General features: G+C 44.8%; 1 protein-coding gene across 2 annotated transcripts in view; it reads right to left on the reverse strand.

Moving 5' to 3' along the window:
• Positions 1-27,520, reverse strand: part of SPIN1 (spindlin 1) — a 75,979-nt gene that overhangs the window by 26,779 nt on the left and 21,680 nt on the right. For both annotated transcript variants that reach the window (XM_040449553.1, XM_040449552.1), the window contains exon 2: positions 12,289-12,498. In XM_040449553.1, coding sequence (XP_040305487.1) covers positions 12,289-12,344 — 56 coding nt within the window. In that variant the 5' untranslated portion in view covers positions 12,345-12,498. The remainder of the gene's footprint in view (positions 1-12,288; positions 12,499-27,520) is intronic.

The following is a 27,520-nucleotide window of genomic DNA, read 5'->3' on the forward strand; positions in this document are numbered from 1 at the left end:
ACAGGCCTGCAGAGGGACCCACACGGCGCCTCGGGCAGAGCTTGCAGGGGGAGCAGGTGGAAAAGCCAACCCACAGCCTCCGCGCCCACAAGTTGGGGCCCAGCCCCCAGTGGCCAATCTTGGCAGGAAGGGAGGGAGGGTCCACGTGCTCCCGGGTTTCACCTCTGGGAGTGCCGCAGTTCCAGGTGAGGCGTGGGGGGGGGGGGGCGGGCGGGAGGGGGGGGGCGGAGGGGGGGAGAAAACCCCCCTCCAGCCCCCAGTAGAGGGAGGGGAGAAAGTAGCCATTCAGAGACAGAACAAAGTGTTTGGTTCTTAACAAGGCCCATCCCCAAGAGCCCAATCCCTGCCCAAGGGCAGGGAGATTAAAAGTCCAGCTGCCCCGGGTCCTGTCCCACAGCGGACAGGAGGAGGACACGAGGGTCAGCCAGTGGTACAGACCCATTAAGACACGAGGCCTAGTTAGAGCACTACAGAACGTATCCCGCCCCCCACGCCCCATCGAAGGTCACTAAAGGCTTGTGAGCTCCTTTCATCTGGCACATCCTGTCCAACTTGGTCAAAAACTTATAAAGCACATGAAAAAGGAAACAACACGGTTTGAAGAGACAGAAAGCACAGGAACCAGACTCTGGCATGACGGGTGGTGGAACGATCACTCCAAGAATTCCAAGTAACTATCAAAATTAAGCTAGAGGTTCTAATGAAAAAAAGTAGACAACGTGCAAGAAAAAAATGAGTAATGTAAAAAGAAAGGTAGAAATTATCAGGGAAAAAAAAGACGGCAGAGGTCAAAACACCAGAACAGAAATGAAGAATGTGTATGAGGGACTCCTGATGGAGAAAGTGCAATCCAAACTACAAAAAGCAGGGAAACGTGGGAGAGAAAGTAGAAGAAAACACAGGGCAAGGAACAGGGCGCAGTAAGAAACAGAGCAGACGTTAATCCAGTGAGCCCCAGACACGGCTGAGAAAAGAGTCTCTGAGCCGCAGGACATGCCAACAGAAAGGTCCAAACCTGAAAAGCAGAGCAAAGGACAGGAAAAAACAAATCAGAATATCCAAGGACCGTGGGGCGACTACAAAGAAGTAACATGTACAAGGGGAATGCCAGGAAGAAAAGATGGAGACGGAGCAACAGAAGAAAACAGTCAAAGCAATAATGACTGAGGATTTCCCCAGATTAACGTCAGACGCTAAACCAGAGACGCAGGAAGTTCAGAGAACGCCAAGCAGGATAAATGCCCGAACGCCGCATATAAGCGTATCATATTCACAGCGCAAATCCAGGGCAAAGACAAACTCCTGAAAGCAGCCAGAGGAAGACACGCCTTATGGATGGAGAAGCAGCAAAGAGCAATTGCATCCGCCTTCTCTCAGGAAGCACGGCAGCAGAAAGGAGTGAAGTATCTAAGTGCTGAGAGAAAACTAAAAACCCAGAATTTTGTATTCTGCTAACCTTCAAGAGTAAAGAAGAAACAGACTTGCTCAAACAAACAGAAGTTAAGAGAATTTGTTTCCAGAAGACCTGCACTTCAAGAAATGTTGAAAGAAATTCTTCAGAGAGAAGAAAATGAGTTGAAAAACTCGAATCTACATAAAGATCATTAGAGACCATCTTTCTGAACAGAAATGGTAACACTTTTCCAGAATATTAACAATGTATTAGATGATTATAGCTCACACATAAGTGAACTGGATTAGTTGTAAAAGGATCCTGCAGACTCTAGGGCAGTCTCTTAAAGTAAAAGAACAAGGGCAATGAATAGAAAATAGTAACAAATACAGCAGATATTAGTCCAATAATCACCTTAAATGTCAATGATCTAAGTACACCAATTAGAAGACCAAGTCTGTCATAGTGGATCAAAATAAAAGACCATATTGTACACTTCTCACAAGAAATCCACTTTAAGGATATATACTTACATTAAAAATAGTGGGAAGGAAGAATATATACCACGCTAAGACTGATCAAAAGAAGCGAGAGTAGCTACATTAATTTCAGTCAGATTCCAGAGCAAGGGAAGTCATCAGGGATAAAGAGATAGATTATGACGGGGCGCCTGGGTGGCTCAATCGGTTAAACGTCCGACTTCAGCTCAGGTCATGATCTCACTGCTCATCGGTTCAAGCCCCGCGTTGGGCTCTGTGCTGATAGCTCACAGCCTGGAGCCTGCTTAGGATTCTGTGTCTCCCTCTCTCCCTCTGCCCTTCCCCTGCTCACGTTCTGTCTGTCTCTCAAAAAATTAATAAATAGGGGCGCCTGGGTGGCGCAGTCGGTTAGGCGTCCGACTTCAGCCAGGTCACGATCTCGTGGTCCGGGAGTTCAAGCCCCGCGTCGGGCTCTGGGCTAATGGCTCAGAGCCTGGAGCCTGTTTCCGATTCTGTGTCTCCCTCTCGCTCTGCCCCTCCCCCGTTCATGCTCTGTCTCTCTCTGTCCCAAAAATAAATAAATGTTGAAAAAAAAAATTTTTTTTAAAAATTAATAAATATGTTAAAAAAAATTTTTAAGAGATACATTATTATAAAGCAATCAATCCTCTAAGACGACAACAATCCTTAACATGTATGTACCTCACAACAGAATATCAAATCAAGGGAGGCCAAAGTTGTACAACTACACAGTGGGACACTTCAATAACCCTCTATCAGAAATGGACACCTCCAACAGGCAGAAAATCACTGAGTGCACAGTCAAACCCAACACCACCACTGATCAACTGGATATAATTGACATCAATAGACCACTTCATCCAACAACAGCAGAATACAAATTCTTTACAAGGTCCCAGAAGCATTCACCAGGACAACATTCTGGCATAAAATACATCTTAAAATTAAAGGAACAGGGGCGCCTGGGTGGCTCAGTCAGTTAAGCATCCAACTTCGGCTCAGGTCATGATCTCATGGTTCGTGGGTTCGAGCCCCGCGTCAGGCTCTGTGCTGACAGCTCAGAGCCTGAAGCCTGCTTCAGATTCTGTGTCTCCTCTCTCTTCACCTCTCCTGCTCATTCTCTGTCTCTCAAAAATAAATTTTGAAAAAGCTAATAAATAAATAAACAAATCCTGCAACTGCTCGCAAACCACGATAAAATCAAACTAGATTCAATAACAGAAAAATAGCTGGAAAATTCCCAAACACTCAGAGATTAAGCAACACACTTCTAAATACACTGTTCAAAGAAAAAAATCACAACACAAATTTAAAAATATTTGGAACTAAATGAAAAGCAAAATACATTTTGCAAAATGTGTAGGATACAAGGAAAGCAATGCTTACAGAGAAATCTACAGCACTGAATGCATGTATGGGAAAAGAGGAAAGATTTAAAATTAAAAATCTAAGCTTACACCTTAGGAAATTATAATAGGAAACCATATTAAATGTAAAATAAAAGAGGTTATAAAAGTTAGAACAGAAATCAGTAATATTTTAAACAAGACATCAACAGAGAAAAACCAATGAAATCAAAAGATCATTGTTTGAAAATACCAAAATTGATAAATCTCTAGCCAGGATAACTAACACGAAAGAGAGAAGGCATAAATCACTAACATGAGAAATCAAAAAGGAGACATCACTACAGACCCCATATACAAAATCTACATGACAACTACAAAACTGATGAAAGAAATCTAAATGGAGAGATATCTAAATGGAGAGATATTCCATGTTCATAGACAGGAAGACTCAGTATTGTCAAGATGTCAGTTCTTCCCAATTTGAACTATAGATTTAGTGCAATCCCAATCCAAATCCTAATGAGTTATCTTGTGGATATCAATGAACTGGTTCTAAAGTTTATAGGGAGAAGCAAAAGATCCAGCACAGCCAACACAATACTGAAGGAGGAGAACAAAGTTGGAGAACTGACACTACCCAACTTTAAGACATCCTGTAAAGCTACACTCATCAGGACAATGTGGTACTGACTCTTTAAAAATGGACAAATAGAACAAATAAAGAACCCTGAAAAAGACCCACATATAGTTAACTGATCTTTGACAAAAGAGCAAAGGCAATACAATGGAGAAAATATAGTTTTTTTAACAAATGGTACTGGAATAAATAGACATCCACCTACAAAAAAACGGATTTGGACAGAGACTTTACATCCTTCACAAAAATTAACTCAAAATGGATCACAGACCTAAATGTAAAGTGAAAAACTATAAAACTCCTAAAATACAACACAGGGAAAAATCCAGATGACCTTGGTTATGTTGATGACTTTTTAGATACTACACCAACAGCATAATCCGTGAAAGAAGTTAACTGATAAGCTGTACTTCATTGAAATTAAAAATTTCTGCTCTATGAGAGACACTATCAAGAAAATGAGAAGACATGCCAGAAGAAAAAAACACCTGCTAAGTGAAAGAAGCCAATGTGAAAAAGCTACATAAGATTCCAACTCTATGACATTCTAAGAAAGGCAAAACTATGGATACAATAAAAGGCAGTGACTGCTAAGGGTTGGGGGAAAAAGGAATGAATAGTTGGAGAATAGGGGATTTTCAGGGAATAAAACTACCCTGAATGATACGAGAATGGTGGATCTGAATACATCTGTCAAAACCCACAGAACGTACAGCACCAAGAGTGAAGCTCAAAGTAAACAATGGACTCTGAGCAATCATGACATGTAAATGTGGGCATGCCAATGTAACAAATGTACTATCTGGTGGGGGATGTGGCTAGTAGGGGACGTTGAGGGGGAGGGGACCAGAGATATACAAGAAATGTACATTCTGATCAACTTTGCCTTGAACTTAAAACTACTTTATGCAAAATAAAGTCCTGGGGTTCCTGGGTGGCACAGTCGGTTGAGCATCTGACTCTTGATCTCGGCTGAGGTCATAACACAGTTTGTGAGTTGAAACCCTGCGTCGGGTTCTGTGCTGATGGTACGGAGCCTGCTTGAGATTCTGTCTCTCCTCTCTGCTCCTCCTCCTCTGCTTGTGCACACGCGTGCGCTCTCTCTAAAAAAAAAAACTTAGAAAAAAAGAGAAGTCCTTTTGCAAAGTTCTTTTTAAAAAGGACTTTTTAAAAAAAGAGGTACTAGACTTATTCTTCCATCATTAACACTGAGCTAAACAGCAAACAATACCTGCAATGCTGAAGTAAAATGACTTTGAACCCTGAATTCCATACCGAGCTAAATTACCAATTGAGGGTATAGACATTTACATTCATGTATGGGCTCAAAAGTTACACCTCCCGCAAATCTCTGGAAGTAACTGGAGGATACTCTCCAGAAAACAAGACAGAAAAGCATCATAAACACACAGGATCCGAGAAACCAGAGATGTTTAAGTCCAGCATCACATCTGTGATACAGGATGAGACCCATGCAGACAGGAGTAAAAGGCCAGGGACTTAAGGAGAGTGGTCTCCCAGAAGCTGGCACCACACAGCAGCAAGTGTAAGAAATATATCACAGGCAAAGGCTATTAACTCCAACTTTAAAAGAGCTTCGAGGGGCGCCTGGGTGGCTCAGTTGGTTGAGCGTCCGACTTCAGCTATGGTCATGATCTCAGAGTTTGTGGGTTCAATCCCCACATCAGGCTCTGTGCTGACAGCTCAGAGCCTAGAGCCTGCTTGGGATTCTCTGCCTCCCTTTCTCTCTGCCCTTCCCCCACTCGTGTTCAGTCTCTCTCTCTCTCTCTCTCTCTCTCTCTCTCTCTCTCTCTCAATAAACATTAAAACAATTTTTTAAAAAATAAAAGAGCTTCTAAAGGTAGAAGAAAATTGGAGATAAGAACAGAAAAAGGCAGGCCAAAGAGGCCTCACACATGAAACTACAGACTCCTTTGTCACCCATCTGACGAACAAAGATTCATAAGCTGACAACACACTACAGAAGCAAGATGGGGGAGAGAGACACGTTTCCACACCGCTTGCTGGTAAGAAGGCACAATGGTACAAAGCCCATGAACACCTCACAGAATCACGTATGCATGTAAGATCTAATTCAGCTCTCCTAAAAACCTATCCCAGTGATGACACACTGGCAAAACAGACAAGCCTATTCACTGCAGTATCATCATTTCTAATACAGAAGAGTGGAAACAACCTAAATGTCCAAATAACTAAGCATAAATGAACACAAGGTACTATTGAGCTGTGACGAGTGGGGAGTAGGCGCTCTACACGCTGCGAAGGGGTGGTCACCGCACGCTGCTCAGCGGAAGAGTGACAGAGGAGCAGGTAGGCATGTTTATAGTCACTGGGCGCCGATGGCAGTTTGTCACTGGAAGTGGGTGGCATCACTCATCTGAGGATCACAGATTTTCCAATAGAAAACAGAACGAGACCCTTTACTAGGTGCTGCATCTATTTGCTGATTGAAATGTGAAAAGAAGTAGAGCCATAATTTACAAAATTAACTCTTCTATGACTCACAGAAGTTACTTAAACTGGACTAAACCGTGACGGGTAACAAAACCACATACACTCAAACTGTTCTGGCAGAAGCTCATTGGGACCCATCTTCCAAAACACTCACACGTCCTTTATCACATTTTGCTGTAGTGGTAGTGTCCTTGCAGATGCTCCGTTTTTTAACAAACCGAAGGCAACCCTGTGTCAAGCAAGCCTATCAGCGTCATTTTGTCTAAGGCATTTGCTCACTTCATGTCTCCCTGTCACATTCTGGTAATTTTCACAATATTTCAAGCCTTCTCATTATTTTTATATTTGTGACAGTGATCGCGGAATCAGTGCTTCTGACTCGCTGAAAGCTCAGTTGATGGTCAGCAGATTTTAGCAATAAACTCATTTTTGATTACACTATGGTGCATTGTTCAGACATAGTGCACACTTAACAGACTATTGCACAGTGCAAACGTAACATTTATATGCACTGGGAAACCAGAACATTCATCTGACTTCTTTTGCGGGGACATCCGCGTTATCATGGTCTGGAACAGAACCTCCAACGCCTCCAAGATGTGCCTGTAACCAGCGGTCAGCTTTGTGCGGACCCAGATTTCCCAAAGACAAAGACCCATGTCTGTTCCAGCAACCTGTTCAAATCAGGAACCCTCACCAATCTCGTCCACACCACACTGAGGGCTCCCAGCCCTGCCACCTCACTCATTCCTCCCTGTGGGAGCTCTGCCTCTTGTGAGATCTTCCTGGGAGGCTGTCAAGAAGACCCTGTCCCTGCTGCTGAGCAAAAGTGATAAGCTCAAGAGAGAGCACTTCCCTTACCTATGCAGCTTCCAAACAACTTTTCTGTGCCTTGCTAGAGGATCCACCTCGGATCTTAAGAGATTTAAGGAAAACTTCCAGGTGAAACAGACTAAAAAGCAAATCAACACAAAGACATTCCTAACAGGCCAAGCTAGTTCAAGAAAGTCATTTTAAAGTTTTTCTTTTAATTTTTATTTTTGAGAGAGAGAGAGAGAGAGAGAGAGAGAGAGACAGAGATCATGACCTGAGCTGAATGAAGTTGGATGCTTAACCGACTGAGCCACCCAGGTGCCCCCAAGAAAGTCTTCTTAAAAATGCAATTTATTGAGGGGCGCCTGGTTGGCGCAGTCGGTTAGGCGTCCGACTTCAGCCAGGTCACGATCTCGCGGTCCAGGAGTTCAAGCCCCGCGTCGGGCTCTGGGCTGATGGCTCAGAGCCTGGAGCCTGTTTCCGATTCTGTGTTTCCCTCTCTCTCTGCCCCTCCCCCGTTCATGCTCTGTCTCTCTCTGTCCCAAAAATAAATAAAACGTTGAAAAAAAAAATTAAAAAAAAAAATGCAATTTATTGAGCACCTGGATAGCTCAGTCAGTTGAGTGACCAACTCTTGATTTTGGCTCAGGTCATGATCTCATGATTCGTGGGTTTGAGCCCCATGTCAGGCTCCACAATGACAGCACAAAGCCCGCTTGGATTCTTTCTCTCCCTCTCTCTGCCCTTCCCCTGCTCCCTTGTGCATGCATGCTCTCTCTCTCAAATAAATAAACTTTAAAAAATATACTTTTTAAAAAATGCAATTTATAGCCTCAGAAGTATAAGCTACCTGCATCTATGAAATAGCAAACGGAACAAAAAAGAGCTCCTAGAAATTTAAAATGCTTACTGAAATCTTTTTTTTTTTAACGTTTATTTTTATTTTTGAGACAGAGGGAGACAGAGTGCAAGTGGAGAAGGGGCAGAGAGAGAGGGAGACACAGAATCGGAAGCAGGCTCCAGGCTCCGAGCTGTCAGCACAGAGCCCGACGTGGACCTCGAACCCATGAACGCGAGATCATGACCTGAGCCAAAGTCAGACACTTAACCGACTGAGCCATCCAGGCGCCCCTTACTGAAATCTTTTTAAAAGGCTGGGAAATAAAGTCAGTAACTTCCTAAGAATGAAAAAATGGGAATGAATAATTGGCAAAGTTTAGGGAAAAAAAAGTCAACCTGAGAAGCAAAACATCCAAGGTGCATAAAGCCAGAGAGAGAGGATGGGTACCATCGGAAGGATCTTTGAACCCCCGTGGGGGGACCGAATGAAAATGTCACCAAGTGAAAAAGACCCAACTGGACATTCACTGCAGTACAGGTCATAGCACATAAAGCAGCAGTCCAGAAGTTTCCAGAGGAGAGGCAAAGACCACTGGACACGTAGACAGGTTTGGAAACAGCATCCAACTTCCCAATGGCAGCATTGAGATCTGGAAGGCCAGAGACGGAGCAATGCCTGGAGAATTCTGAATGACAAGTGACCTCCACCTAGAATCCTGGGCCCCGCCAGCACGGGGGCAGCATGAAGACAATGTTGATGCAGGGTCTCAGAAAGAACCTCATCTTCTAGGTGCACTTTTGGAAAACCGTATCAGAGACAATTTCATACATGCAGAAAAGTTGAGAGTATGAATAAACGACACGTTCCACCTGCCACTTTAACCACCAACTCGTTCGCAGTCTACTCCGAAAGCTGCTTGAGGCCACACAGCCTCTTCCTAGGCAAGAGCACACACCAACACCGGAGGCACAGCGAGCACAAACAAGGAGGATCCTGCTACAGAGATGAAAATGGGAGTTCCAAGGACGACAGGGCACCAGCAGCTAGAGGCCATGGCTCAGATGACAACAGAGCTGAAAGTGCGAGAAGAGTCTCTGGGGATCCACGGACAGATGGGCCATGTGTGGCACTGGCCACATGGCACAGTACACGGAGTTTTATAAAGCTGTTGGATGGTTTGAGAGACCAAGTTGCAAACAAATTTAAGCAAATATGAAAAAATTAAGAAATGGCTAAATTCCAGGGAAAATAAAATGTACCAAAAAAAAAAAGTCATCGCACTGCCTTACTTGGTTCAGCACTGTCAGAATCCAGAGAAATTTGTCTCCGCATAGTATTAACGAACACTTAAGGTAAATATCAGAAGGAATAGAGGGCCTGCTTTTTGTTAGAAGTCTTTGGCGCTACTTGACATTTTCAACAATGAATTTTCATCAACTGGATAAAAGTAAAATCAAAGTTTTAAAATTATTTTAATTAAACAGAGCAAAAGTAGTTGCTAAATAAATCTGAGCATTATGTACATGGTTATGTATCATTACCATTCCCTGTACCTATCAGAATGATTAAACTATGTCACAAAGGAGAAAAATGGAAACCTTGGATAAACCAGTAAAAAAATGGAGCCTGACTTTAGGGGGAAAAAAACACATGAAAAATAGTATAGTATGTATATATATAATTATATATATGTAACAGTACAGTACATAATAGGACTTGCTGTCCAATGTCATTAGGTGTACATAAATTACTACTTTAGTAACCAATTAAATTCCAACAAAATTACACAGATAAACCTAAGTTACTTTAAAATAGAAATCTCTGGGGCGCCTGGGTGGCACAGCCAGTTAAGTGTCTGACTTCGACTCAGGTCATGATCTCATGGCTCGTGAGTTCGAGCCCTGCGTCGGGCTCTGTGCTGACAGCTCAGAGACTGGAGCCTGCTTCGGATTCTGTGTCTCCCTCTCTCTCTGCCCCTCTCCTGCTTATGTTCAGTCTGTCTCTCTCTCTCAAAAATAAACATTAAAAAAAAAAATAGAAATCCCTAATATGTTGAACTAGATACATAAAGAGCACACAAATATTCAACTTTCAAATTGTTATTGATCACCCATGCTCTGTCAAACATACATCCCTGAACTGGGAACCGCCTACTGATCTATTTACTGCTGTGGGGATTTTAAGGCATGACCTCAGATTCCTCCCCCCCCCCAGTCCCTCCCCCCATCAAGCACAGTACTGGCTCCCTCTCTTGAACCTGGGTCCGCCCCCAGGAAGGCCTCCAGGAATGCAATGCAGAAGTCAGCCAGTGTGCACACCAAAGTTCCAGACTTCACCAGGAGAGCCCTGCAGCTATGCCGGTTTCTCTGGGGACACTTGTTCTGGGGGCCTTCGGGTTAGTCCAGCTCCCTAGAGGCCCACAGAGGAGGAGAAAGGCCCTACCCGGTGAGGTTCTCAGCTGTAAGCTCTGAGATGGCAGCAGCCTATGGTCACAGCTGAGCTACCGTACCGACCCTGGAAGGCCTACCTGGGTTTCCTGCTGCAGGAGAAAGAGAACCCCCCCCTTTTGGGTGAATTTTCTTTATTTGTAAATGGGCACATTCATAACTGACATAGGAGTTTAAAAGCAACAGAGTCTTGGTCTATGTTAATGGGAAGAATGGTTGAAGACAATTTTATAAACAATACTGATCAAGGGATCGGCAATTTTCCAAAATCGAACACCACCACACAACAGCTGGGAACGGTAAGAGACTCCACGGTCTCATGTTAACGTATCTAACGGGCCACCTGGAACAGAGTACCCACTCTGTCTTCAGCCTATACCACACACTCTTAAAACTGCCAAGGAGTAAGAAAAACACAAGATCAAAGCACTGGCTAGGATTAACAATCTCTCCCTTAAGAGCAAGAGCCTCTCTCGGTTTAGATCCTTGGGGCACTTACACCACGCGACCCACCCCGCGACCCACCGCTGTAATCTGCTCTCCCACCTGACAAGGACTTCAAAATCAAGGAAGAAGACAGGAGTGCTGAATTTGGAATGGTATGCATAAAAAGAACCCTGGAAAATGAATTACTGTTTCAAACGGCAGAAACACGGGAGGTTTCACTGATCAACAAAACACCTGACAACAACTCTCGCAATTAAAATAAAAATATTTTCTTGTAAACTCCATGATCAACAATAACAATGCTTTTCCACAGAACAGCTATAGTGTGCCGGGCACCCAACTGCGCCCCGACACACGAGCTCATTCATTCGTCCTCAGAACCTCCGCAGGTACACACCACAACACACCCCTGCTTAGGCGGTAAGAACCAGGGCTCGAGAAGACGCGACGTGCACCTGTGTCTACGCGGCCGCGAGGGCCCGGATCTGAACAACACACCGGCAGATGGCTGACACTTCAGTCTGTCATCTCAGGCCAAAGTAATCCTACTGACAAATGCCGAACACCGGAATCCATATTATCTTCACAAATGAGAAACGAAAATAAAAGAAAAGGGGTACTTAAAAATGTGAATCCCGGTGGCTCTTCTACAAAGGAATTCCAAACACTATAGTTAATAAAAACAAGGAACAGTTCTAAATCAAACAGCAACCATTCTGTAGGTTTATTAGTTTTGCTAGCATGATTCTCAGATTCATTCATCAAAGAATCTTAAAATGTTACGACAGACTTATTTCTGGCATGGAGAAGAGCTCAGGTCCTAAGCAGGACTTAACTATTTCACAGTGCGCCCTGTATCATCCTGGTTTCTGGGGAGGGTAAAAATCACGCAAAGTCTAACCTTCTGTTCTACTTGCACGAACTGCGGGCCACCAAAGTAGGAAGTAATTTCCATTAAATATCTCTTTCATTTCCATCCCTTTCATTCCAATAAAGTTCTTCCAAATCAACATACAAAAGCTTTTTTCATCAAAACTACTACAAACACCCTAAACCTCCTACTCCTCTAGTCAAACCCCTTTCACTTCTTTCTTCAAAAAGAAATGACAAATCCTCTCCTGATTACAACCCCATTAAGCGGGTATTTACGCTTCACTTGGCGAATCTGCTGGAGGTCCAACCTGCGGGAGGCGAAAGACCGCGGAGAAAAATACTAGCTTCGTCCCTGCCTTTCAAACAAGGAACCTGTTTTTCCACACGTAGGTGTACGAAACACTGGCCGTCACGGGGCTGGAAGAACAGCCGACCCTCGGAGCCGTGCGGACGCATCCGAGCAGGTCCCCACGGTGGCACGCTGACTGGAGAACGCCGGGCCGCCCCGCCTACCTGCATCCGCTCTGGACCGCTGGCCAGGTGTCTTCCCGAATGGGGTCTTCATTCATCTGTATGTACGTGAGCAGCACAGCTGCCGGACTAGGGTGAAAATTGAAAACTCTCCGATTTGAAACTTTTCCCGGACTCTCAACGTTCCTTTCAGTCCATCATCCAAGTGCCTCTTTTACAAGTTCAGCAGAGACATGTGTGAACATAAGGACTCTGTAAAAACAGCGAAGTAATAGTTCGTTACTAGAGCATCCACACAAGCGAGCCGCCAGCTGACGTAAAATTTTAAACACGACGTCAGCTATGAAGTGCCCCGCCCAGAAGCGACCAGCCTGATTTCCTCAGACCCGCGAGCGGAGGACACGGGGGAGGCAGCGGAGGGTGCACCTGCCCCTCACCCTACCCCGACACCCCCTTGCTGCCAGGATCAGTAAAAGGCGGACGCTAGGGCGTCAGTGACCACAGACACTGCTATGGCCCGTCTCCTCAACGGGACACAAAGACCGAGCCCACGGAGGTGGTGAGGGGGTGGCAGTCACAGGGAGGAAGGGCGCCAGGACAGCCGGAGCAGGGGCAGCACAGGAGTCAAGTTCAGGTCCGAAGCACAGCTGGGCACCAGGTCAGCAGGCCGGCCGCCGGGGCAAGAGAACAGCCAACAAGCCGGCGGTGCCCTTTAGGCCCCTCAGGCTTCCAGAAACCAGAGGAAGGGACCAGCAAATTCTGCACCCGTGGGACAGTCAAGTCATCTTAGGGAAGCAGCTTATCCTGCAAACCAAATGTGACTCCGGTGCAGGGTCAGTCTGCACGAAACTCGTGTGGGGACACGCATTCTCCAGACCACGAGAGCGTCTACTGCAAACTGCACGGACGCACAGGACTGCTTTCGGCTCTCGCGTATTCAGTCCTCACGCGCACAACCACAGCCCTGTGTTCACAGGTTTAACTGAAGACCACGCTGAATTCATTTTCTAGAGACAAAAATGCAACAGAATGGAATAAAATTAAAAAGCCTAATTGGTGGAGGAGAGAAGAGTCCATTTTACTGCTAAAAATTCTTAACTAATATAAAGCTTTCTCATTATTCGAGGAAGACAGACTCAAAAATGACAGGATCTGAGAATTAATTCACTGGGGGACCCTGCAGGCTGTGCTCACTGTGTGGGGCTCAGGAAGGACAGAGGTGGCACACACAGCGAGGACACAGCACCCGTCTCCGGACGAGGCTCTTTCCTCTAAGGTTCCGGGCTCTGCCCGCCTCGCTGCCCAAGGCTGCCCGACAAGTGGCTACCACCCGTCTCCCAGAGTCCACTCTCAGCCGCTCAGCCTTGCTCCCCGACCTCATTCAGCGCCCGCAGCACCGGCTCCCTTGGCAACTGTCACATGACAGCCCCGCCCTGCAGGACCCCGCCCACCTCCAGGAGGCCGAATGCAGCCCACGGGGCCGAAGCCCCTGCCAGCCGGTCCTCCAGCCACCCGGGGACCCGGGGCCCACTCTCCTCTTCCGTGTTCGGCAACAAGGACTCTGCAGCTCACCCCTCAGGTCTTGGACATCATCGCTTCAAAACAGCTGCCCCTCCAGCCCCCACGCCTCCAGCGTCACAGCCCGCACCTTCTCATCACCAAGAACCACAACATCCTCAACCACCTTCGATCGTCCCCTTCCGTCACACGGACACGCCCACCCACGCTTTCCGGCTGCCACCATTCCCTCCCTCCGTGACCTCACCACCGTGCCACTGTCCACGGTCTTCCTCGGGGACTAAGTGCCCTCCTCACTACTCTGATTCCTCGGACATCCACCACGACAGCTCCTCCCCTGCCTTCCTCCGTTTCCTTACTCTTCTTGTCTTGTCACTCGCTCTCCTGGCAAACCCTGACCCAGCCCCCTCCTACGGTGCCCACATCGTAAGCCATCAGGCAAGGCCAACAAACATAATCTCCTACCTGGAGTGAGCATCCAACGACAGTCCCCGCCTGGGCGGGCAAGTGGCCACCTGCTAGGGAGACGCCCCCCACACACCAGAGAGGACTGCTCCCGCCACCACCTGACCCTGACTGGCGCCCCCTGCTCCCTTCTGCCCCATCTGCTCCCCCCTCACCCGAAGTACCGTTTCCCAAATGGAGAGCACCGGACCCCTGCTGCTCTTCACAAGATCACTTCGAAGACCAGGGAACGCTGTACCGTGCACACATCAGCAGGTCGGAGCCCGGTGCACTACACTGGTTCCGCAACATGGGAGACCAAGCCTGCTCCTGTTCCAAGTGCGCCCTCCTCACGGGCACGTCCGAGCTTCTCCTGGTACCAGTCCCCGCTGCGGTCCCCAGGATGAGCGTCACTCCTCTAAAACGTGCAAGGCACAGCCGCGGGGTGGGGGAAGGCTACACAGGGAGCTTTCTGAACATAAGAAAGCAAGACTTTAGATCAAAGTCCTCTCCCTTTTCTGAGTTGCAGTTAATATTCCAACTGCCTAATCTTTTCCAGAAACAGAGAGCCCAAGCAAAAGAGGCACACTCTTGAGCTCTCACTCACACGAACACTGTGCTGTCCCCACACTCACCGTATGATGCTTCAAAAAACTTTCCTAAAACAAAATCTCACTCTTGACTGGAAAGGGCAAAACTTACTGGGGGAAAAAAAAAAAAAACTTTTAAACATACCACCTTTACCTTATTATGTTACTCCAACGTAATTAATTTAGTAAAGAAGACAAATTGCAGAAAAACTTTTTTTAAAAAACTTTACCTGCTGAGACAGGAAAATCTCATTATTTCTAGGAGACTGGGAATTATAAAAGTTTCTTGCAAGTATTTACAGAAAATTCTGTCAAAAGACAGAGAAAAGGCGGTGCTAGGTTTGGAGAGGCCTGGCAGATGTTGGCACTGCGGGGTGAAGACCGGCCGGGAAGGACATCCCTGCAGGGGCCACGCAAACAGGCACACCTCCCAGCCTCCAGACCAATCTCCAGTTTACAGTAAACAGGTGACCCGGGAGCCACACTCAAGTGCCCGCAAGACAAGCAGGCCAGACCCTCCGAAACGTCCATGGACTCTTCCAGCCAGAGAGGTGAACCCCGAGGACACGGTCTGGAAGGGAAAGCTGTACAGGACACTTAGGGCAAGTGGAGAAATGTAAACAGGACTCTTAGGGCGTGGTGGAGGACACCGTGGGAGCACACACCAGTGACATTGCGGGCGCACTCGAGCACAGTCACCTCAGGAAATGCGTGCTGAGATTTTTGGAGGCAGACAGCTATAATATCCGCAAGGGAATTACAAATACTTCAGGAAAAGAAAATGAAATATACATAGGATAAAGTGAAAACAGCAAACTACAAATTTCTGAATCTGACAGGCATGCTAATGTTACTCTTTGAACTTTTATTTAATTTGAAAATTTTCTTAATAAGAAGTTGGGGAAGACAAAATTCTGGATTTTCTTTTGCCAAATCCATCTCTACTAAATACAGCCAACTCTCCAGTCTTGCAATTTTGCTAAACAATCTTTAAAATGTGCCATTAGGGGACAACTGGGTGATTTAGTTAAGCGTCAGCTCGTCATGATCTCACAGCCTGTGAGTTCGAGCCCCACATCGGGCTCTTTGCTGACAGCTCGGAGCCTGGAGACTGCTTCGGATTCTGTGTCAACCTCTCTCTCTGCTCCTACCCGCTCGCACTCTGTGTCTCTCTCTTAACAATAAACATTAAAAAAAAAATTTGTTAATAAATAAAATGTGCCATTAATTAGGTTTGAAACTCAAAATTCTCCTTCTGTAATAATCATAAAGGGTACCACACAATTGTCACAAACGGTTTCACAGAAAAATAAATGTCCCAGGATACACACCACGGATAACACACTGCTGTGCGTGCACCTGCCCAGATGCCTCACAACCCCAAAGAGGCACACACAGTGACCACACTACTCTAGAAACTTAAAAACTGCAGCATGAAGTTAAAGTAGCTTGCCTCACGGTCATTCAGACTGCAAGGGGCGCTGCTAAGATAAACCTCCTACTTTAACAATAAACATATAGACTGTTTCCATAAAGGAAGAGAAAACACCACAAAAATCAATGACACTATATCCTATTTCCAAAAAGGGTAAGAAATGACTGTTTCAACATTTCAGATATAGTTAATAATAAACATATAATAGAAATTAAGTTATCAAACTATTTGCTGCCAGCTGCTACCACCCAACAGTGCTATTTATAAAAAAAGAAATACATCTCCAAAACTAAGCAAAGATGTTAGGTCCCAACACCTGGACCACTACTGGAAAAGCAAACGGGAGCACTAGTGGCCAAAATACAGCGGTCTTAAAGAGGTTGTTACAAATGGGTCAACACAGACAGGAGGAGTGTGTATTACCACAAATATTTATGTGAAAAATGATATACCACTAAATTCTGAAGAGTCTAAATATTAAAGGAGAAATTATTTTCAAAACAAAAAATAAGATAAAAACAGAAAGGGAGACAAACCATAAGAGACTCTTAAAGAGAACAAACAGGGTTGCTGTCAGGGTGTTGGGTGGGGGGATGGGCTAAAGAGGTGAGGAGCATTAAGGGGGACACTGGTTGGGATGAACACTTTTATGTAAGTGATGAATCACTAAATTCTATTCCTGAAAAAAGAAATGAAGTAATTTTCTTAGTTACAATATAGTTACAAGGAAAAATATTCCTATCGTAAGAAGCGTCACGACGTCTGCAATTTACTGCAAGCTCTCAAATGGCTCCACAAAAAATGTTAGTGCAGCAACACAGCGAATGGGCCTCAAAGAAGGGTGTGCATACGACATAACGCAGCTACAGTTTCAACTCTTCTGTGTCTAGAAAATTTCATTTAAAAAGTCTGGGGAAAAGAACAGTAGAGGGAAGCGAAAAGCCAAGTTTGGAACTGGCGACAACACAGATTTACTGTACGTGCTCAAAGGTCTGTAACTTACTTTCTAAAATGTGACTTTTAAAAACAGATTAATGTTCAACCTCAGTCAAGTTTACTATATGCCCAGAAATTTTCGCAATAGAATGTTAAGAGAGAAAAAGGACCAGCGGTTTTAGTTTTAGACTTTGTAAATATGGAAAGAAACCCAGAGGAGTACAACTCAGAACCTTCCTAGGTTGACTGGAAATCTACTTCCTAGAATTTACTAGATAGTCCAATGCATGGCACTAAACAACATTACAGAGGCCTCTAGTGCAGGCTGTCTGTCCCCCTGACTCAAACCTCAAGATTAAAATAGAAGGCTCAAAGTGAATAAAGCCACCGTGAATCACCCAACGTTTGGCTAGAACACTGAGGGATATCTGAAGGCCTCCAGAGCCCCAAACTCTCACATTTCAATATAGGCAAAATGAATGGGCTAAATCACTACACACGCAAACACCACATTCCAATCCGGGGACCTCTGAAGCACAGACAAATGCACAGGTGTCATGAATCTGGACGGGGGAAATGTCGGTCTTCACTTTGCTAACCTTCACCTGAAAGCACCTCAGTCCACCCTGAATGCGTGTGACGAACACAGTGTGACCAGAACCCAGGACTTCCTCAGCAGGACGCTATCTGTCCATCCCGCTGCACGTGCTGCAGATCTCAAAGTAGCTTGTAAGCTCATCAACACTTTAAATTATGCCACGTGGCTGCCGTAGACCAGACCAGACCGGACCAGACCAGAGCAGACTGGCTGCCGGGTCAGCGCTCCTCCAACTGTGAAAACAGAACCAGTAACACTGCAAGACAAGGAGCCAAGCCAGCCCTGGTCCGAATTCCAGGGAGGCTTCCTCTGAATCCCTGGAGCTTCTCAGGGCGCCTAGGGGGCTCAGTCAGTTGAGCGTCTGACTCTTGGTTTCAGCTCAAGTCATGATCTCACGGTTTGTGGGAATGAGCCTTTGTCAGGCTCTGTGCTGACAGTGCAGAGCCTGTTGGGAATTCGCTCTCGCTCTCTCTCATCCATTCCCCTGCTCAAGCACTTGCACACGCTATTGCTCTCTTTCTCTAAAACAAACATACATTTAAATCCTTGAAGCTTCTGCAGTCTCTGTGATTCATGGTGACCCCTTGATCACTCATGCAAACAAGGTGACTGAGAATGGGTTTGGTCACACCAGAAAGACCAACCATGTCACTACAGGACTGAGCTCCGATCCCATGATGGCAGCCCAACTCCAGGGACAGAGGCTAGGTGTCGAATTCAACTTGATGGCCAACGATCCGTCAACCATGCTTACATAAAGGAACCCCAATAAAACTCGGGACGCAGAGCTGGACTCCCTGGTCAGCAGTGCTCCAACCCCGTGAACAGTTACACAACCAGTGGCAAAGTAGGCGATGCTCCTGACTCCACCCAAGAGAACTCCAAGCTGCCCATTCAGACCCTCCCAGACCTCACCCTGTGGGTTTCTAGTTAAGGCTGGTCCCGATTTGGATCTAACAGAACTGTAATCAGGAGTAGAGGCACACCTTGGGAGATCCTGCAAATTCCGTCCAGACAACCAGAAGTCAAAGAACTCTTTTGTTCCCCAGCGCATAAAAATGCTACGTTCACACTATACTGTACTCCACTAAGTACGCAACAGCATTATATCTAAAAAACAATACCTCCGCTTAAAGTTTATTGCCAAAAAACGGCTAACCATCATCTGAGCTTTCAGCAAGTCAGAATCACTGAACACAGATCACCATAACAAACACAAAGAAAAACTCTGAAATACTGCAAGAATCACCAAAAGAGGACACAGAGACAAGAAGTGAGCAAATATGGCGGTGCTCACTCAGCAGAGCCGCCACAAGCCCTCGATTTGTAAGAACACAGTATCTGCCCGACACGAGGAAGGGACGGACACTCAGGGAGACGAAGGACCTCGATTTGTAAGAACACAGTATCTGCACGGCACAAAGAAGGGACACTCAGTGAGAAGAAGGATGCCTGCACGGCGCTCGCCTGAATTCTTCAAGATGTTGCAGTGACTCACCAAAGCGGGTGGTGGGAACCCCCAAATTTGTACCTGGCTGGTCAGAGCCACAGGGGGCTGGGGGCTGCAGCGAAGGCAGCGCCTCGCCTGTGCCGTCTGACCTCACCTGCGCAGCTGCTGCGCCAGGCTGTGCTGCAGGGACACGCAGGTCTACACTGCTCTCCGATGATCTGCTGATCGACACATGAAGGAAGACATGTCAAAGACCACCTTCAATTATTTTTTGAAGAGCATCAAAAGCCATCATTCAAGTATCCTAAAATAAAAAATTTTACCTGTTAAATTTGTTTTCATAGTTTTATAACCATTTAAATATCACTGATTTCTACTGCGATACCCTCTACTTTATTTACCGTATTCAGAAATGCTACCAGAAGGTATCCACAGGCTGCAGCAGACTGCCAACAGGCCCACAGCACAACCACCCCTGTATAAACCATGGGCATGGGGCACCTCTGAATCCCTTAAAGGCCATGCGCAGGTAGTGTAGAGAGAATGAACAGGTCCTGGTGGGGAGGGACTAGTCACCGAGAACATTCTCCTGAAAGCTAGAAAATCACAGAAATCTAGATACCCCAACGAGAACGATGAGGAACCAGGGCCACTTCCAGGTCAGGTGTAGGAAGTCTACGAGAAGCCTGGAACATGTGGACATACCAGAAGCCAGGAAGTGGTCACTGGAGGGGCGCCCAAGAGACAGGGTTCTCTTCCGCTGTTTTCCTAACTTCTGTGTATGGCTCAAGATTTCCATGACAACAGCCTGAAAACACACACACACACACACACACACACACACACACACACACACACGGAGCCCATGTTCAAAAGAGTAAAGGACTGGACAGCAGCACGCAGAAACAGGGTCTAGGGAGGGAAACCCCACATCCGGGACAGCCTGGGTCCCTGAGAGCAACTGCGGAGTGTCGAGGGGCAGCTGTAAGGCTGACAGCTTTGCAAGGCAAGGAGCCGAAGACCAGAGCCCGAGGGCTACCTTGGACCAGCAAGGGGAGGGGGGGCCGGGAGCCAAGGGTGCTGGGAGCCAGGATCATGAATCGCTCTCAGGAACTGGGGGATGGCAGGACTCCAGGCTGAGAAGTGCCATCTGACTGGAACATCTACGCTCCTAAAACTGAGCTGAGGGGAGCCCAGACTGCCCACCCCCTCAGATGCCTGGCAGAAGCGAGCATAAATCTTCCCTAGAATACCAGTCCAGACTCCACACTATTCCCAACAATCCTGAAGGTACTGCATGTGCACGCACGCGCACGCACACATATAAACTAGCCCGCAAGGAGACAAAAACTGGCAGAAACAACAAATAAAGAAAAAAGCAGACCCACACAGCTGCCAGGTACTTGGAGTTGCAAAATCATACTTTAAATTTTTAATGTTTGTTTATTTTTGAGAGAGAGACAGAGACAGAGAGAGCACGAGAAGTGGAGGGGGACAGAAGAGAGGGAGACACAGAATCCGAAACGGGCTCCAGGTTCTGAGCTGCCAGACAGAGCCCGACGCGGGGCTCAAACCCACGGTCCACAAGATCATGACCTGAGCCAAAGTCGGACACTTAACCGGCTGAGCCATCCAGGCACCCCGCAAAAATCATACTTGAAAGTAAGCTGGGGGAAGGGTACAGAAATCAATGTAATTACTAAATGGAAACTAAAACAGCTGTCAGCATTATTTATGCTCTGAAGGATAAGACCTAACAGAAAAACTGGCAGAAAACCATTGTAAAATCAAGGACAGACAGCAAAGCGCCTTGGAGGTTCCCGGAGCAGAGAGAACCAGTTAGTCATGCAGGCAAAATTTAGTTTAGATTATTTTGCAAGACAGACTGGGCCTGGGTCATTTCTTAATTGTGTCTCTGGAAATCAAAAGCAAAACGTGAACCACTGACCAATTCGCTATCACTTAAGAACATTCTATCACCAGAGAAGCATCTCTGTAATACGCCCCGTAAGCCTCACTCCATGTTCTGGCCTGAGTCTCCCAGTTTGCAAACTGCGGTTTCGGTGTGTGCACGATAAACTTCTACTTGCTACTGCTATGACCACTGGTCGTCCTCAGCTAAGTTTGAGCTTTTGACATTTCAGGTGTCGGGAACGGAAGGCAAAGAAGGCTCCCAGGGACTCAAGCCAGACAGCAAAGAGGTGCTGGTGCCCTTGGAGCCCATGGAGTTCCCTGCTTCCTCCCTAGAATTTTAAGTCTCTCCGGCTTCTGAGTTCTCCAACCGACCTATGAACAGTTGCTTTCAGCCTCTGCCCTGCTTCCTGGTTTCTACTGCCCTTTGTTGAAACTTTAAGTCACCCATTCTGTTCAGAGGGGGAAACACGTGACTCCCAGAGATTTGGAACAGCTGTTGGAAACTCGGGCCCCTCACAGGACATCTCAGGAACGCCAAAGGCAAATAGGTCCCACCTGGCCCGTGGACCAGGCTCTTCCGCCTTTCTTGAAAAACAGGTGAACTTTCGGGTAATCTGGAATTTAACAACCACTGCAGGGAAACTGCTTCAAGGAAGTCCACCTTAAGGGGCACCCTTAGAGGCCGGTGGATGCCCTAGCTTCTGGGAGACAATGGAGTGCTATTGGACTGGTAGGCAGAAGCTCCTAAAACACAATGTGACTTCCGTAACTGTTCTAAAAGGGCCTTTACTGCACACAAATAAAAAGTCTTTAGTAAACTCTTTGGCCATCTGAGCAAGTAACCTGAACTTAGTCCAGCTGCCAAAAACACAATCTGGGTCCAACTATTCTTTTCACTTTTATATCTGAGACATGACCAAAATCTTTCAAAACCAAAGCCGTAACATCTGTTTGTGCCTATCTGCACGTTTACGATGCCTATGTGCATGACACAGAGGTGATATATTTCTACCTCTGAAAGGTATTGCCAGATTATGAAGTAATCTGTGACTTCCTGTTTCTCAAACTGCGGTCACAGATCCTTGGTGTGATTAACATTTATTTAAACAGAGAATATACACATTATTGTAGCTACCTATACACATAAATGGACAAAGATATATTCCATTTATCTAGAACTTACAAGCAGGTTATGAATTCACTTATCCATGGATAAAAAAGTTTTTCAGAAAGGAAAGAGTTTTGGGGTGCCTGCATGGCTCAGTCGGTCGAGTCTGAAATCAAGCCAACTCTTGATTTCGGCTTAGGTCGTGATCTCATGGTTTGTGGGCTCAAGCCCTGTGTTGGGCCTACTCGGATTCTCTCTTTCCACCCCTCTCTCAAAATAAACATAAAAAAAAAAATTGTAAGCATGCAGGCATGCCATACATTGAAAAAAGGAAATACATGTCAGTTTACTAAGCTTTTATTTTAGTTATTTATAGGAGCGTATATATACATGCTCCACATATGTATGCTGAGCCAAACATGGTATTTTTTGCTGTGGAATGATCCAGTATATTTGAAAGCCACTGTTCTCAAACCACAGTACACTGAGCCACAAAAAGGTCTGTACAGCCAGCTGGAAAGATCAGTACAAGAGCCACTCTTTCAGTCCTGTACACACATAGTGATAACCCCCCAAGAAAGGCCAGGCTGCAATCACGCTCCGATAGGCTCATACTTTCTTGCCTTGTGTTTCCAGATTTGCAGCCAGGCAACAATCTTTATGTAAAAGAACAGCTCTTATTTTTTTTCTTTTAATGTTTCTTTCTTTTTGAGAGAGGGACAGAGCGTGGGCCGGGGAGGGGCAGAGAGAACGGGAGACACAGAATCTGAAGCAGGCTGCAGGCTCTGAGCTATCAGCACAGAGCCCAACGCAGGGCTCTAACTCATGAACCATAAGATCATGACCTGAGCTGAAGTCAGATGCTTAACCGACTGAGCCAATGAAGCACCCCTCCTATTTCTTATTATTACAATTCATCCTTCAACACTGGGGTTGGGACACTGAATTCCAGCAACATCGAAAATCCACATATAACTTTTGACTCCCCAAAAACTTAACTACTAATAGCTACTGTTGACTGGAAGCCTTACCAGTAACATAGAGTCAGTTAACACATTTTATACATTACCTACATCATATGCTATATTCTTACAATAAAGTAAGCTAAAGAAAATGTCATTAGAAGTCATGAGAGGGGCGCCTGAGTGGCTCCGTCGGTTGAGCATCTGACTTCAGCTCAGGCCATGATCTCTCAGTTCGTGAGTTCGAGCCCCGTGTCAGGCTCTTGCTGACAGCTCGGAGCCTGGAGCCTGCTTCAGATTCTGTGTCTCCCTCTCTCTGCCCCTTCCCTGCTCGTGCTCTCTCTGTCTCAAAGATGAATAAATGTTAAAAAAAAATTTTTTTTTTTTAAGTCATGAGAAAAAAACATGTTCGCGGTACAGTACTGTAATTATTGGAAAACATCTGCGTATAAGAGGACCCAAACAGTTCACGCTTGTTGCTCGAGGGCCAAATGAATTGTGAAGTCTGTGAATTCTGGCAACAGCTCCCCAGATATTTACAGCTCTGCTATCCCCTTTCAAATCTTCACTCAGCAATGATGAGGGACCTTGTGGCCCCTACCTGTCCTGTCACTACCGCTCGGGCATTGCCATTGCCAATGGCATATTGCCATTTCCAAAAAACAGCTGATCCATTTCAAGCCTACCATGTACAAGGAATTTGTACTCATTCAATGTAATATATAAACACTTTTGTGATCTTCTAAGAATAAACCTGTAATCTGTAACAACTGCCCTGCAAGTTTCTTTTCTAGAGAAGAGTCCTAAATTTAGGAAACTACGAACATCTTGAATAAAGTTGCAACTGTCAGCAAAAATTACATATGTATGTATGTATACAATTTTCTTTCATCATGATAAGTGTGCCCTTTAATCTCCATCCCGTCCATTCCTCCCCTCTGGTAACCACCGGTTTGTTCTCCATACTTAAGAGTCCTGTTTCTTGGTTTGTGTCTTTTTTTCCCTTTGCTCATTTGCTTTGTTTCTTAAATTCCACATAGGAGTGAAATCACATATTTTTCTCTAATTTGTTTCACTTAAAATAATACTCTGTACGTCTTTACCCATGTTGTTCAAATGGCAAGATTTGCTTCTTTTTGGTGACTGAGTAATATTCCATTGCGTATCTCTACCACATCTTCCTCAATTTCTCAGTCGACAGACGTTTGCACTGCTTCCAGTTTGGCTATCGTTGGAAATGCTGCTATAAACGTCAGGGGCACGCACCCCTTCAAATTAGTGTTTTCATACTTTTTGGGTAAATACCCAGTAGTGGAATTACTGGGTTATGTGGTAATTCCATTTTTAACTTTTTGAGGAACCTCCGTAATGTTTTGCACAGGGACTGCAGCAGTTTGTGCTCCCACCAACAGCACAGGAGTGTTCCTTTTTCTGCACATTCTAACACTTGTTTCCTGTGCTTTTTATTTTACCCTGTGCTTTTTATTTCTGACAGGTATGAGGTGATACCTCATCGTGGTCTTGATTTGTATTTCCCTAACGATGAGCGAGGTTGAGCATCTTTTCATGTGTCTGTTGAATATCTGGATGTCTTTTTTGGAGAACTGTCTGTTCATGTTCTCTGCCCAAATATTTTTTTAACATTTATTTTTTAGAGACAGAGCACAAGCAGGGGAGGGGCAGAGAGAGAGGGAACCACAGAATCCAAAGCAGGCTCGAGGCTCCAAGTCATCAGAAAAGAGCCCGACAGAGTGCAGGGCTCGAACCCATGAACCCTGAGATCGTGATCTGAGCCAAAGTTAGATGCTTAGCTGACTGAGCCACCCAAGCTCTTCTGCCCAATTTTTAATTGTATTATTTGGTTTCTGGGTATTGAGCTATATCAGTTCTTTATATATTTTAGATACTAATCCTTACCAGATGTCATTTACAAATATTTTTTCCCATTCCATAGGTTGCCTTTTAGTTTTGTTGTTTCCTTCACTGTGCAGAAACTTTTTACCTTGATGTAGTCCCAAAAGTTTATTTTTGATTTTGTTTCCCTTCCCTCTAGAAACGTATCTAGAAAAACGTTGCTATGGCTAATGTCAGAAAACTTACTACCTGTTTCTTCTTCTAGGATTTTGATGGTCTCGGTGTCACATTTAGGTCCCTAATGCACTGAGTTTATTTTTGTATATGTTGTACAGCAGTGGTCCAGTTTCATTCTTCTGCATGTTGCTGTCTAGATTTCCCAACACTATTTGTTGAAGAGACTGTCTTCTTCCCATTGGATATTCTCTCCTGGTTTGTCAAAAATTAACTGACCATGTAATTGTGGGTTTATTTCTGGGTTTTCTGTTCTGTTCCCCTAATCTATGTATCTGTTTCTATGCCAATACCATACTGATTTAATGACTATCACTTTGTAATATAACTTGAAATCTGGAATTGTGGTATCTCCAGATTTGTTTACCTTTTTCAAGACTGCTTTGGCTATTTGAAGTCTTCTGTGGTTTCTCACAAATTTTAGACTGTTCTGGTTCTGTGAAAAATTCTATTGGTGCCTTGACAGAAACTGCACTATATGTGTAGATAGCTTATGGGTAGGATGGACATTTTAACAATTTTGTTCTTTCAACTCATGAGCATGGAACCTTTCCATTTCTCTTTGCATTATCTTCCATTTCTCTCATTAGTGTTTTACAGTTTTCAGAATACAAGTGTTTCACCTCTGGTTAAGTCTATTCCTAGATACTTTATTTTTCTTGGTGCAGTTGTGAATGAGACTGTTTTCTTAGCTACCCTTTCCAATGTTTCATTATTGGTGTACAGGAATACAACAGATTTCTGTACACTGCTTTTATATCCTGAAACTTTACTGAATTCGTTTATCAAATCTAGTACTTTTCAGTGGAGTCTTAGGAATAGTATCATGTCACTTACAAATAGTGAGAGGTTTACTTCTTCCTCACCAATTTGGATGTCTTTTTATTTTTGTCTGATTGCTGTGCCAAGGACTTCCAACACTATGTTGAATAAAAGTGGTGAGAATGGACACCCTTGTTTTGTTCCTTACCGTAGGGGAAAGGCTCTCAATTTTCCCCACTGAGGATATTAGCTGTGGGTTTCTCATATATGGTCTTTGTTATGTTGAAGTTATGTTCTCTCTAGACGTACTTTGTTGAGGGATTTTATGATGAATGGATGTTATACTCTGTCAAATGATTTTTCTGCATCCCACTGAAATGATCATATGACTTTTGTTCTTTCTCTTGATAACGTGATGTTTCACAGTGATTCTGTCGCAAATATCAAACCACCCTTGCATGCCAGTAGTAAATCCCACTTGATCATGGTGAACGATTCTTTTAACGTATTGCTAGATTCAGTTTGCTAATATTCCGTTGAGAACTTTTGCATCTGTATTAATGAGATATTAGCCTGTAGTTCTCTTTTTTCCTGGTGTCTTTATCTGGTTTTGGCATCAGGGTGATACTGGCTACATAGAATTTGGAGGTTATCCTTCCCCTCATATTTTTTGCAACAGCTTGAGAAGAATAGATAGTAACTCTTCTTTAAAAGCGGTAGAATTCACCTGTGAAGCCATCTGGTCTTGGACTTTTTTACAGGGGAGTTTTTTGGTTACCAATTGAATCTCCTTGCTGGTAATCAGTCTGTCCAAATTTTCTATTTCTTCCTGCTTTAGTATTGGTAGATTATGTTTCTAGAAATTTTTACTCATGTCTTCTAAATTGTCCAATTTCTTGGCATATATATTTTCACAACGTTCTGTTAAAATGGTTTGTATTTCTGTGGTGTTGACTGCTATTTCTCCTTTCTCATTGATTTTGTTTACCTGGGTCCTTTTTTTATTTATTAATGAGCCTTGCTAGAGGTTTATCAATTTTGTTGATCTTTCCAAACAACCAGCTCTTGGTTTCACTGATCTGTTCTACTGTTTTTTTAGTTTCTACATCATTTATTTCTGCTCCAATCTTTATTGTCTTTCATTAGCTGCGTTTCCATTTTGTTTGTTTTTTCTAGCTCCTTTAGGTGTAAGGTTAGGTTGACATTTTTCTTGCTTCTTGAGATACTCCTGTATTTCTATAAACTTCCCTCTCAGAACCACTTTTGTTGGATCCAAAGATTCTGGACCATTGTGTTTTCACTTCCACTTCTTTCCATGTAATTTTTTATTTTTATTTTTCAGTTGACCCATTGTTTAGTAGCATCTTGCGTTACCTCCATTTATTTGTGCTCTTTCCATATTTCTTCTTGTGGTTACTTGCTACTTTCATAGCATTGTGGTCAGAAACAAATGCATGGTATGACTTCGA

Source organism: Herpailurus yagouaroundi, unplaced genomic scaffold, assembly GCF_014898765.1.
Source record: "Herpailurus yagouaroundi ecotype Mexico unplaced genomic scaffold, PumYag 199, whole genome shotgun sequence".
Classification (NCBI taxonomy): domain Eukaryota; kingdom Metazoa; phylum Chordata; class Mammalia; order Carnivora; family Felidae; genus Herpailurus; species Herpailurus yagouaroundi.